The following is a 12,553-nucleotide window of genomic DNA, read 5'->3' as shown; positions in this document are numbered from 1 at the left end:
CCTCCTCACCCAACACCAGTGTCTGATCTCACTAATGTTCTCGTAGCTGAACGAACACGAATCCCCACAGAAAAAATCCCACTCTCCATCACCTTAGGAAAAAAAAAAACCTTCCCAGAAGACTGCATCTTATTATAACACTCAAGAGGCACTAAATCTGGAGTAGGAGCATTCAAGAAAACACATATGGGACTTATTGTGAGGTGTCCACAAACTTTTGGCCGTGTAGTGTATATTTCTATGTGGGTCAAAGCGACACAAACAGCGACAGAACGCCCCTCCCGTTTAAAACCATCCTTCCTGCTTTATTTTCTTTTCTTGCGCATGTCTCTTTAAAACCTAAGCACTACCCAGGGCACGTGACCACGACTGCAACCAATAGTTGAGTTCGAAATGTAAAATCTGGTTTAAACCGGTTCCCTATCTTAATATTTCAATATAAAAAAACTAAATAAACATACACAGCCGTTATTGTATTTAGCACACTGTAAGGAGAGCACGTCGCTGTTACACGTCTGAACCCTTAACCCTTAAAAAAAACTCGATTTTTCCTGATTTTTTTCGTGCCATATTAAAAGCCAGGATGCCCAAAAGAAAGGTAAGACCTTAAAAATATGACAATAATCTGCATATTTAAATAAAAATAAAGAATTATTATGTGTATAAGTCGGTTCTGAGATCCATTTACAAGACAAAGCTGTCAATGCTAACACGCTTCAGTGTGTTTGTGTGTGTGTGTGTGTGTGTGTGTGGAGGGAAAAAAAAAAACAAAAAAAAAAAAACAACAAAACACCATTATGTCGTTTTTTTATGTTGTTTTCACCGTTTTAGACACCAGATACGATCACAAACGAAATTATTGCACGATGTGAGAGAACAAAATAATATCTAAAAGGTCGAATCATGTTTATTTTGGCGTTTGAAGCAACGCTTTATGGCTTTTAGCTTCTCTGTAAGAATGGAGGTAACATCAACTGTCAGTGTGTGTTCAGCTGACAGGGTTTATTAGAGAGCTAAAACGATTAGCAAACAAGTAAGATAAGTAAATAAGCACGAATAAATAACACCAGTTCGGTTTATTTTTAGACTGGGTTTTAAAGTTTTAGGGTTGTTTGGTTCCATGTTTGAAATTTGTTTGAATTTTTTTTTTAAAGCTAAGTAATGTTGAGTGATCAATACGAGGTGCTTTTGTGCAACTTTTTCCCTCTAAAAAAATAAATAAAAATAGATAAAAGCATTTGTTATAAACGTCTTGTGAAAGATGACACACTGAACACCTGTCAGGAGGGAAAAAACAAAACAAGCTAATCCCTGATTTGTTTATGCATATTTTAAAAAAAATAATAATGAAATAAATATATACATATATATAGATATCATTAAAATAGCTTGTTCTGTAGGTGTAGCGAGTATCGTTCTGCATATTGAGGGAATATTCCCGCCAAATTACGACCGTTATAAATGTACAGATTTAAATTTTAAACGTCACGCGGAAGACTTTTTTTCTCTCTCTCTCTCTCTGTGTGTGTTAAGTTTTATTAGGCGCGCGCACACAGGGCTCGTTTGAAAGGAAGCGTCGCGCGCGCCTTCCCTCAGATTTGAATTTGAATTAGCGCGGGAAAGTCGAGTGCTTAGAGATGTGTAGAAAAATAAGGAGGGAAAAAAAAAAAAGACAAAATGGTGGAATGGCTGAGACAAACACAGTTGTTTTAGTTGCTTTGTGTGTCGGGTTCTATTAAATTTAATAATAAATCTTTTTTTAATATATTTTATGTGGTTTATTCTGTCGAGTTTTTGGGTTGTTTGTTTGTATTTTTAATTTTAGTTCAAAATGTGCATTTGGAAATTGTACTAAAAAATTTTCTGGTTGATTTTGTAGGCTGATGGAGACAAGGCTGCCAAAGTCAAGGAAGAGGTGTGTGGTGTTACATTATATTTATTTTTATATATATATATATATATATATATAAAATATAAGCAGATATGTATAAAAAATGAGGAATAAAAATGTTTCACATATTCACTCATTTATTTTAATTTCTCTTTTGTCGATATCTCTGGAAAGTTCTAAAAGCAATCGTTACTGAGTAATTAACGATCACTGTGTCTTTCTTCTTTCTTTGGCAGCCAACCAGGCGCTCTGCAAGACTCTCTGCCGTATGTCGTGTTCGATTTCTTTAATTCCTAAGCAAATTTTTTTTAATCGTTATTTTGACATTTTTACTCTGCTATTTTTTTATTTTGACTTTGTTTATTTGTTGCTCCTCATTATTGTAGAAACCTGCTCCTCCCAAGCCAGCCCCCAAGCCTAAGAAAGCTGCCCCCAAGGTTAGACCTTTATAATAATACAATTTATTTCTGAGGTAGAACAAGCAATACACACGTACACGCATATATGTTGTTACACGGTGTATTATACATTATATTACATGGCAATTATACTTCATTATGTAAAAATTCCACTTTGAAGATTAAGGTTCGTTGGTACAAATTACATGTATGATGATGATGATGATGATGATAGTAATAATATATCTATGAACTGATACAGCAAAAAGCAGCCAAGGGAAAGAAGGGTGCAAATCCTGCTGAGAATGGAGACGCCAAGGCAGAGCAGGTGAGTTAAACACACTTTACCCAATTAACACAGCATTATTATGCAAATTATATACATTAAACAGATTGCGGGTGCCTTTATAATAAAATACCAAAAATGCTAATGTCACTAGTAGTCATTTGACATGCAAATGAAGCTTTACATACTGAGCCCAGTGTAAGTTTTGTTCACCTGAATATCTTCAGCACGAATCCAGCCGTACAACGAAGAGCTTTATGTACATTTGCAATTGTCCCTCATGGTAATTCCTTTTCTTTTCTCTTCTCTTTCTTTCAGGCGCAAAAGGCTGAAGCCGCAGCAGACGCCAAATGAAAAGCCAAGCAATTGTTTAATGCTTCTGTGTACTTGGTGACTGTACAGTTTGAAATAACTATTTTTTACCAAGTTTTATATTAAGAATATCGTTTATAGTTTGTTGTTTGCCTTCATGTCCATTTTTAATGAAGCCACCTATACCCTTGCTAAAATAATTTGCCCTCGCTTAATTGGTTTTAATCTCCTGGACTTTTCTGGGTTTTTAATTATATTTTAGACACCAAACATTCTCATAAGGCAGCTATAGTGTGTTTTAAACTGTTCTCGTGTGCTTACAGAAATACTGTATTTTAATTCTTGCATTGTTTTATTAACGCAGTTGAGGCAAAACAATCACTAAATTTTGAAAAAAGGTCAACCATGGATAAATTCATAATATGAAAAGCTGTTAAAAATGTTCAAGCTGTTTAAAAATGTTGTTTTTATTCTAAGTTATATACGCCAATATTGGAAAGATGATTTGTGACTCCTAAAATCACTTGTTCTAAATGGTTTTGAATAAAATAAAGATTTCAGAAAATGTGCACACTTTGCATTTCTACTCGTATGATATCAATACGGTTTGTTAGCATTATACATTTGAGATCATGATCGTTTCACAACCGTTTATTGGTTTATTTTACAATATAGTATACCGATTTGTAGAGGTTATTAGGGCCATTTACTGTATAGATGGCTATGCCTGATTATTGCGTTTTGTCCATATGTTTAAAAAAATAGCTTGATACTATAACTTCAGCAATCTACATGAGTGATTGTGTTGGTAGAGGATCTGACGTGAAAGTTGAAACATCGGAAGCTGGTCTGTTTTAGCAGAGTGTAAATATGAGGAGGTAATAGAGCTGACTAAAGGAATAAACCACAATCTCACTGGTGCCACTATTAGTAACATACCATTATTAACAATACTATTAGGCTGCATTATGGGTAATGCAAACCAAAAATATTCAGATTTAAATCAGATCACAATGATATGCAAGTCGTTCGTGGTAGATTCCCCCCCCCAATATCCTTGTAACCTTGGCTACCAATATCATACTCTCATATCAGGGAAATCTATTTTAAACATTCTTGCTTACATTGTGGTCTATTCTTCCCTAATGCTGTGATTCATCAGGTCAAAAGAAGCCTTCTATCTCCTACGGGCCTTTTATGCAATTTGAAATTGCACCACTAGAGGACAGGATAACATTAAAGGTCTTCAATAGAAGCAAAGAAAAGCAGACCATCTATGGGTTTAAAAAAAAACTAAGAATGAAAGAAAGAAAAGAAAGTGACAAGACAATGCCGGTTAAACAATATTTTTTGCATCCTTTATCTATCTATCTATCTATCTATCTATCTATCTATCTATCCATCCATCCATCCATCCATCCATCCATCTATCTATCTATCTATCTATCTATCTATCTATCTATCTGTACACTTACATATATATCACTTATTTCAGGGTTGAATGTCTGAATCTAAAGCTATATATTAAAAATGTATAGATTTAAAACAAATCATTGATTTCAAAAGTTTTTTTCCTTTACCCTTTAATATAATTAGAGACTATTATTAGAGGAATAATAATAATAATAATAATAATAATAATAATAATAATAATAATAATATTATATTATTAAATTCCTATCGAAAGACATATTGTCTTTCAGATCCTAATCTCATCCTTATTTGATGATATATTTTAATGGTTAAAACCTGTTAATCCTTTATATATGAGAGTTCTAGAAGGTACTATGCTAAAATATAATCCCAAACACACGGCATGTTTACATTTACAGCATTTAGCAGACACCCTTATCCAGAGTGACTTACAATTGAGCAACTGAGGGTTAAGGGCCTTGCTCAGGGGCCCAGCAGTGGCAACTTGGTGGACCTGGGGTTCGAACCCATGACCTTCCGAGCAGTATCCCAACACCTTAACCACTGAGCTACCACATCCTGTTTAAGCTGAACATCTGGGCCTCTTTACTTTAAGATCAATAAGATAAGAAAACATGTCTCCTGTTTTAGTGTATTTCACTAGAGACCACTGTTTTACATTGAAGGAAAAACTGCTATCTGTAACTGCTAATGATGAGGTGAAATAAGGTACAAGTTTGAGAAGTTGCTCAGCTGCTGAGGTTCTGTACTCATGTATGGATGTATGGTTGTGAGTTCAAATCCCAGAGAGCCCAGGTTGCCGGTGAACCTGCACAAACACTGACTGCTCAACTCTTTGATTGTATTGGATATAGTTGGATCAAGGTGAAATATCCTGTATCATTGAAAATCGTTGACTGACTACCAGGAACCCTACAGCGCCAGCACTGGATGATAAAAATGGCCTATTCTCTGTTTGTACTCAGTATATATAGGTCTCTGTTATGCAACAGAGGACATATTATATGTTAGGTGTCTCTGAAAACTTCTAAAGAATCCATGTCAAGGCAGTTAAATGAGAATAGCAACAGTCTATAAAAATGCTCTTCCTCCCAGGCTGTGCCTATAGTTGTGTAATTATTTATAGAATGAAAAGGCATTGTATAATGCTGGGTGGAGTGCGTGTGTGTGTGTGTGTGTGTGTGTGTGTGTGTGTGTGTGTGTGGGTGTGTGTGTGTTGAGGTTTTACTAAGCAGCTTTAACAGCACACATTAAGAATAAGTTGAAGATGCAGCTGAATAGCTGGAGCAGGGAATTTTCTCTTATTCTAATAACTAACGGGTGACATGAGCTTCACTCCACATACAGAGATATTAGGTGCCAAAAAATAATCAGGAAAGAAGTGTATTTCTTAGAAATGATAAAGGATAACTGTTCGGTTCACAAACTGTTTGCTTATCATTATGATAAGTAAAAATAATTAGCATTTTGTCCATTTTTTTAGGCAATTTTGCTAATTGTTTGTTTTTCTTTCTTTCTTTCTTTCTTTCTTTCTTTCTTTCTTTCCTATATGCAAAACATCACAATTTTTTTCTTTCTTTCTTTTTTCTTATTTTCTTTCTTCAAAATTTCTTTCTTTCTTTCTTTCTTTCTTTCTTTCTTTCTTTCTTTCTCTCTTTCTTTTTTATATATGCAAAACATCACAGTTTGTTTTTGTTTGTTTGTTTGTTTGTTTGTTTCTTTCTTTCTTTCTTTCTTTCTTCAAAATATATATCTTTCTTCCTATAAAGATATAAAGACTAGTTTAAAAAATAAAAGTTTCATCATCAACATCAAGTAAACCAAGAAAACCAAACACTTTATTTTTCCGTTTATTCCCCCCCCAAAAAAAGTTTGTGTGTGTGTTTTTTTTTATCTAGTTATTTAAAAGCTGCTTGTAGAATGAACAAACTGAAGAAATAAACATTTTGGTCATAAGCAATAACAATCTTCTCATTGTTATTAAACTGCTCATTAAGTATGCGCGTGCTCCGTAGCCCCGCCCCCTTACGTATAGTCTATAGCGACGCTTTTCTATATAACCAGCAGGCTGAATAACGTCTGTTTTACACGTACACACACGTCCACTCTCCTCGCCTGTCGACTCACAAACAGCGTCCACACTTTCAGGTAAGATACAAACTTAAACCACGTTTGTTTTCCGTGTGTGTCATGAATGTTATAAACACGAAGCTTTACGTTCATTCATCAAATGACGAGCTCGCGCACTGTTTGTTTATTGTTTTTTTTGAACAAAAAATTCGAGTTACGAATTTTTAGCATTTTTTTGAATATGCATTTCAAACTGTGCATTTAGACTATATATATATACACACACACGCACACACATACATATATATATATATATGTATTGTATTGTATTGTATTGTATTGTATTTTGCTAGTTTAAATTTTTTGAAACCCCTTCATAAATTAAAACAAAAAAAAAATGAAAAAAAAAAACAACCAAAGGAGCAATGAATGTGTGATATATATATATATATATATATTTCAATGCTCCTTTTTTTTTTTTTGTTTGTTTTAATTGATGAGGGGGTTTAAATAATAAAAAAAAAAAGGGCAAGCATTATGTTTGTACCTTTTTGGTAGCAACCAAGGATTATTATAACATCAAAATAGAAGTATAATATCTGTTGAAAATAGCAAAAAGAAAAGAGTCTTTTGTGTGGATTCTTGTTTAATTGATTAATTTGGACTTGACTCTAAGGGGGAGGAGAGGGGAGGAAACAACCGTTTAGGTGTGTAGCACTCTTTTTATAGTTCGTTTGTGCAGGAAAATAAAGCTCTCAACACACAACAATTTACAGAATTTCAATTTGGTTACAGTTTTAAGAACTTTTACCTGGTGATTTTGCTCTCATTCTGTTTTTCTGGAATGATTCTGAATCCTGAACCAAATCGTTTTCAAACGAAAGCAGCCCAAAAATATGTGCGTCAATCTCAAGGAGTGTAGTAGAATTGATTCCTCATCTCCAGTTAAAACGCAGGATTCTGTAAAAAATCTCGTCCTTATTTATTCCACTGAGTCGCTTCAGCCTTTTTGTTGTACCAGATGCTTGGTTGATAGATTCCTTTTTGCCAGGATGGCTTTAATCTGATTAATCAAACTTGCTGTGAATGTGTTTCACAAGCTTGAAGGTTGTACTATTAGCCATGTTAAAGGGTGCCATGTTAAAGATAGGTTTGAAGTCATTAGCATGTTAATACCAAGTCATCAACTGTTTGCACACTATCACCTTTTATTATGTTGGCTTGTAGAAGCAAACATTCTGTTTTGCTTATTTTTCTTAGACATAAATGTATTAATTGCTACTCCTCCTAGGGCTTTCGAGCCACATGCACCAAAATCGGATATGTTGTAGGCCCTGGTCTGAAGTTTGTTACTCACGGTACCGGGTCTCAAAGTGGCCTTTTTTTTGCCATAGACACCCATTATAAAATGTAGAGGTTTATAACTCGGCAAGTTTTCGAGCTATCTACGCCAAACTCGTCCAGCTTCTTTAGGGTGATACTCTGGACAAAGGTTTAAATTGGTGCACCGACTGGCCTTTCGGGTTTATCCGCAGACCCACCCCCGTAATATGCAAAATCCAAAAACTTTCCACAACATTGACATGTAACATATCAAAACACTCAGAACAATGAGGGGAATTTCAGTGATGTAACGACATCACGTGCAGCCCCACCCCCAAATAAAAAATTACCACTTGCACCAAAAGTATTGGCATCCTAGCATACGGGCTTTTGGGAATACTTGCTCTGACCAGCCAACATCAAAGTTTGTTACAACAAACTTTACAAACCTAGTTATAGCCTGTTTGGAGTTAAATTGATTTTTTTTTTTCTTTAACACTGTACAACCTACAAACACTGTAAATGTGATCACTTCATGTATTTGGTTTGAATCAGTTCACTGGGACAACCCTTATAACCACCTTTCTGTCTCAAGGGGTTTGAACACGATGGTTTAATTCAAACGGTGGTTCAGATGAACTTGCTTTTTGTTGCATATTTAAACGCTAGCTATTTTTAAAGACTGTTTATAGTTGAGATTGGTTGTGTATAGTCATGTTCAAACTTTCATAAATCCTTGAGTCACACTAATACTGGTCACAATCTGGAGCTTCCACAGTTTATGGCTAGAGAGAGAATCCTGTTTCGCAGACGCTCATGAAAGCCATGTTGCAGAGGGTATATTGTTAAATGGGGTGAACCATGGCAACTGCGGTCCGCACGCTTACAACACGTGAGCTGGGAATGGGAGGGGGCGCGAGGGAGGTACAAACTGGTAGAAGGAAGGAGTGGGAGGTTCTTGTCATGCATTCAGTGTATTCTGTCTACTTCACTGTCAGAGGAGCAAGTTTAAAATTCCTGACACAAAGCACTTCTTGGCATAGCCGGAGCCAAAAATGCACCATTATTTAGATAAAGATGATATAAACAGCGAGTCTGTGCATCTTATCAGCCAAGGGGGTTTGCCAAAGTGGTTGGGGTTCAAGAAGTTTTTGAAACTAGTGATTGGATGGTAATGTCACTTTATAGTCCTGTAGATAGTCCTCACATGGTAGGTTTGGCACGAACTTTGTCTAAAAAATAGAATTTACAAGAATTTTTTTTCTTACTTTGTCTAAAAAAAAATAGAATTTACAAGAAGTAATAATTTGTTAAATTATTATTTTTGTTTAGACTTCCAGTTCATTGAAAGCGTTCAGCCTTTCTCCCCTTATCTGAGGTACTTTAAAGACGTTCAACTATTTTGCTTGCTCAGTTTAATAGCAACCCCTGCTACATCATGTGACTGACTAGCAAAGTTTTTTACTGTAACAATCACAAAATGGAAAGGAGGAGGGTTATATAATGGTAAGTCTTCTAAAAATAGCCATCTGGTCCGGCGTATACAATGAAGGATTCCAGCATGCGTTTGTTAGCATGGGCTAGCCGTTAGCTCCTCTGGAAAGATTGGTGATTGAACTGGAAGTCTGTTCTACACTGTTTCATTATACACTGCTTGTCTTTTTGAGCACACGAGGAAACCCTGTGCGACAAAGCTCGGAGGCTTTTCTGTTCCTTGTGTACTGTTGTGGGTGCTGCCACAGAGAGCCTGATGCATTTTGACAGCTGGCAGTGTATTCAACTATGTGTGTCAGAGTGAGGTAAAAAGAGTCCTGCATTATGATTGGCTGAGATGGGGGTTTTATAAAGGGTTGGAGCTCTTGACCGTTTCCACAGTTCCTCATGCTTTAGTTTCGAGTCTGTGTATTACTTGTTCTAACCACAAAGGGTTTTGATGGTTTTCGGGTGACATCTGGAAGTGTTTTGGGTGTTTTTTCTAACCCTGGAGGAACATTCCTAAGCGTATATTCTTTTATTGCATCACTTCACCTCCTGTTCTTGCGAGAGTGGGGGAGGCAATCAGGTTGGTGAAGTCCTGGACATGTAGATGTGTACCTTTTCCTGCCTCTTCCATACATACCTCTAAAACCTCTAAACCTGCAAACTTCCTTGGATTCTTAAATGTTTCGCTCGATTTCCTGTTAAATTTAGTCAAGATGACGTAGCCATGAACAAAAATGTTATGTAACACGCACCCCTTATATTTATGCTGTTGGTCGGGGATCGTTGGTTAGAAACCAAGACCACATGGAAGTCGGTGACATGCCGACACAGAGCTGCCTCTCTGCGGGTGTCCGAGTTCAGGCTCAGCTTGATTTTTTTTTTTGGTTTGACACTTTACCCCAAGGCAAGAGACGCTCATTTTCTCAACCTGTGACTAAAGCGAGTCTTGTAAGCATGGCTTATAAAATGCTGCTGGTTTTTGTGTTAATGGTTAAAATGATCGTAGTCTTTTAAATGCTCCACTTGTTCTTTGGCAGTTTGACTCAAAGCTTTTTTGGCCATCCGTTTCTCGTTCTTTTTGTCTACAGGTCCAACCTAGTGCCATTCTATCCAAAACCAGCAGACATGATTATCAGACTGGGACGCCTGACTCCTGGATACTTCCGTCTCCTGCAGGTACGGGTGTCGATTGTCTTTGACAATTTTGAAATTTTCACTAAAATTGTCTCTCTATGACAGTGGAATGGTTTCCATAAACAACCAACCAGTTCAGATTCTTTCAAATACATTAACTCTGAAATACTGAACCCTGTTTGCAGGTCAGCATATTGTTAAAGTTAATGTATTTCAAAGTAACAACGTTGTGTGGGTAGAAGACAATAGTCTTTTGTGCAGTTGAACTAGTCAGGATCTCGTGTAGTGGTGAATTTTCTGTCCTAATGGTCGTCATATTCATTAATATATATATATATATATATATAGACACACTGAACCACTGATGGCGAGATTCCTGCGTGAAGGCATATTGGGATCCAGGTTGCTTTTAAAAGGTGAAGGGTTAATCTTACACTGGCTTACCATTGGGTTCAGGATAATGGGACTGGTATGTCAAACAAGAGCTCTGTTAACTTAGGAAATACCAGCTAGAGTGCATCCGGCCTGAATCGTTTGCTATTCTCATGGTTTGAAATGTATAATGGTGCGAAAACAACACAGCTTTGAGTATTGTCTTTTATTTTTGTCTAAGATTTATGGTTGTGAAGAGTTCGTTGTAGAGTCAGTTGTAATCGGCTTAGCTGCCTTTCTTGTTATGGTCCTGTTTTAATCTGTTTGATTAAATTGTTCAAGTCTCATTAAACAGTCAGTGATCCAGTACGGTATCTATGAACAATACTGTATCCATGGAGATGGATGGTTTTTATTTCTGAAATTTTATTGAATATAAAATGGCTTGCTTGATTTAACTGATTTTATTCATTTGAATAAATCAACCATGCACCATGTGCTGTACCATACATGTATTTGTTTGTATCCTGAATTATGGTAGCAGTCAGAAATAATTTTAACATAGATAATGGTTAACTCTATACCTTGTCAAGATTGTTTTATTTAATTATTATTTAAAACCCCAGTTTGTAATTTTAAACCTTCTTTTGCAGAGGCAGGTAGCCGGTGACGTTCAGTCTCAGCCGCAAGACCGCTTCCTTAATCAGATGGCCATGATGCTGGCCATTATGGGTCTTAGCCTGTCCTACTACAGTGCCAAACAGATGACGGAGAAGGTGCAAAGCAGCTCTGTGCCCTGAACATGACCATAAACGAAGAGCCATTTAATCCTGGAAAAAGGCATAGAAGCCACATCAGAGATGGAGATTTGAAGACCTTATCCAGCAATCTTTTTACACTACAAAACGTTGATCCTGGTTATTCTGGGTTCAGTCAGCATGAGACGAGTTCAGGGTTTTTAGGGAACAGCGTAAAAAAAAAAAAAAAAAAAAATTCAGACGCGGTCTGGGTCTTGATGGTTGCCCTGGTACATTACTCAGGGTTCCTTAATACCAATGAACAAAGCTTTGGCTTACTTCTCAATGATTTATATTTAAACAGAAGAAGTTGGTACTTTGCCATAGAATAAATGCGTTTTACAGGAAAACACTTTGTCCTATATATCAAGAAACTATTGGTAGCAGATCACTGAAAACTAGGGATATTTTTAATTCTGCCAAAATGGAGACAAGGTATCACAGGGATCCTTCAAACCCACACTGGTAGAGCAGTACCAAACTACACTACTATATGAAATAAAAGGTCTGTTCTTGTTCGATTTCTTTTACTGTACTAATAAGTAGCCATGTTTGTCGAGTTTTCTGAGCACAGACTTTAAAGGGATGTTAACAAGTGCACGTGTGTGAAGATTTTAAAGAATCCAATATGTGATAAATTACTTGTATGAATGTATGTATGTTTATTTTTTTTAAAACTTGACTAAATAAAGCTGTGAACATTTTGAAAAAGACAAGGATGGTGACATGTGGGCTGTAAAGGAAGGAATTGATTTGAAGAGCGAAAAAATATGGCTCTAAATATCGTTCTTGGTTTCTGCATGGTGAGAGCTGTACTGTATATTTGTAAAAGCACATGAAGTGACATTCTTGGGATTTTTAATAGCCTAGAATGTTACATAAACATATCTGTTGCTTCACTTGAAAATCTTTGGACTGGCCCATTTGACAGGAAGCGGATGGAGGTTGTTTTGCTGGTCAGATTATATTTGATGAAATTTAGTTTGCTCTAGGTAAAATGAGTCAGCTAAAAGACTTCTGTTTCTCATAAGATTTGGCTCAGCAAAATCATATC

At 36.1% G+C, this 12,553-nt stretch overlaps 1 protein-coding gene and 1 long non-coding RNA gene across 3 annotated transcripts; both read left to right on the top strand.

Annotated features, from left to right (window-relative positions):
* Positions 1 to 403: 403 nt before the first annotated feature.
* On the top strand, positions 404 to 3,456 carry hmgn2 (high mobility group nucleosomal binding domain 2). 2 transcript variants are annotated; one of them, XM_060861467.1, is made up of 6 exons: positions 404 to 598; positions 1,880 to 1,915; positions 2,128 to 2,157; positions 2,278 to 2,328; positions 2,555 to 2,617; positions 2,894 to 3,456. In XM_060861467.1, exons 1-6 carry the CDS (start codon positions 584 to 586, stop codon positions 2,927 to 2,929), a joined length of 231 nt encoding a protein of 76 aa, XP_060717450.1. In that variant the 5' UTR covers positions 404 to 583; the 3' UTR covers positions 2,930 to 3,456. The 2 variants fall into 2 exon arrangements, with proteins under 2 accessions (XP_060717450.1, XP_060717449.1); XM_060861466.1 differs by having other exon boundaries at positions 426 to 598; positions 2,552 to 2,617.
* A 2,944-nt stretch (positions 3,457 to 6,400) lies between these two features.
* Positions 6,401 to 12,348, top strand: LOC132840283 (uncharacterized). Its single transcript, XR_009647798.1, has 3 exons — positions 6,401 to 6,469; positions 10,285 to 10,372; positions 11,356 to 12,348. It is a non-coding gene; the product is annotated as an uncharacterized LOC132840283 (long non-coding RNA).
* Positions 12,349 to 12,553: the final 205 nt, after the last annotated feature.

Source organism: Tachysurus vachellii, chromosome 25, assembly GCF_030014155.1.
Source record: "Tachysurus vachellii isolate PV-2020 chromosome 25, HZAU_Pvac_v1, whole genome shotgun sequence".
Lineage (NCBI taxonomy): Eukaryota > Metazoa > Chordata > Actinopteri > Siluriformes > Bagridae > Tachysurus > Tachysurus vachellii.
This window is presented reverse-complemented; position numbering and strand designations above follow the sequence as displayed.

Excerpts from the sequence above, each read along its gene's own strand:
- hmgn2 (XM_060861466.1), top strand. Across the intron at positions 2,158-2,277 it reads GCTCTGCAAGACTCTCTGCC|AAACCTGCTCCTCCCAAGCC; the intron begins GTATGTCGTGTT and ends TCATTATTGTAG. Across the intron at positions 2,329-2,551 it reads CTAAGAAAGCTGCCCCCAAG|CAAAAAGCAGCCAAGGGAAA; the intron begins GTTAGACCTTTA and ends GAACTGATACAG.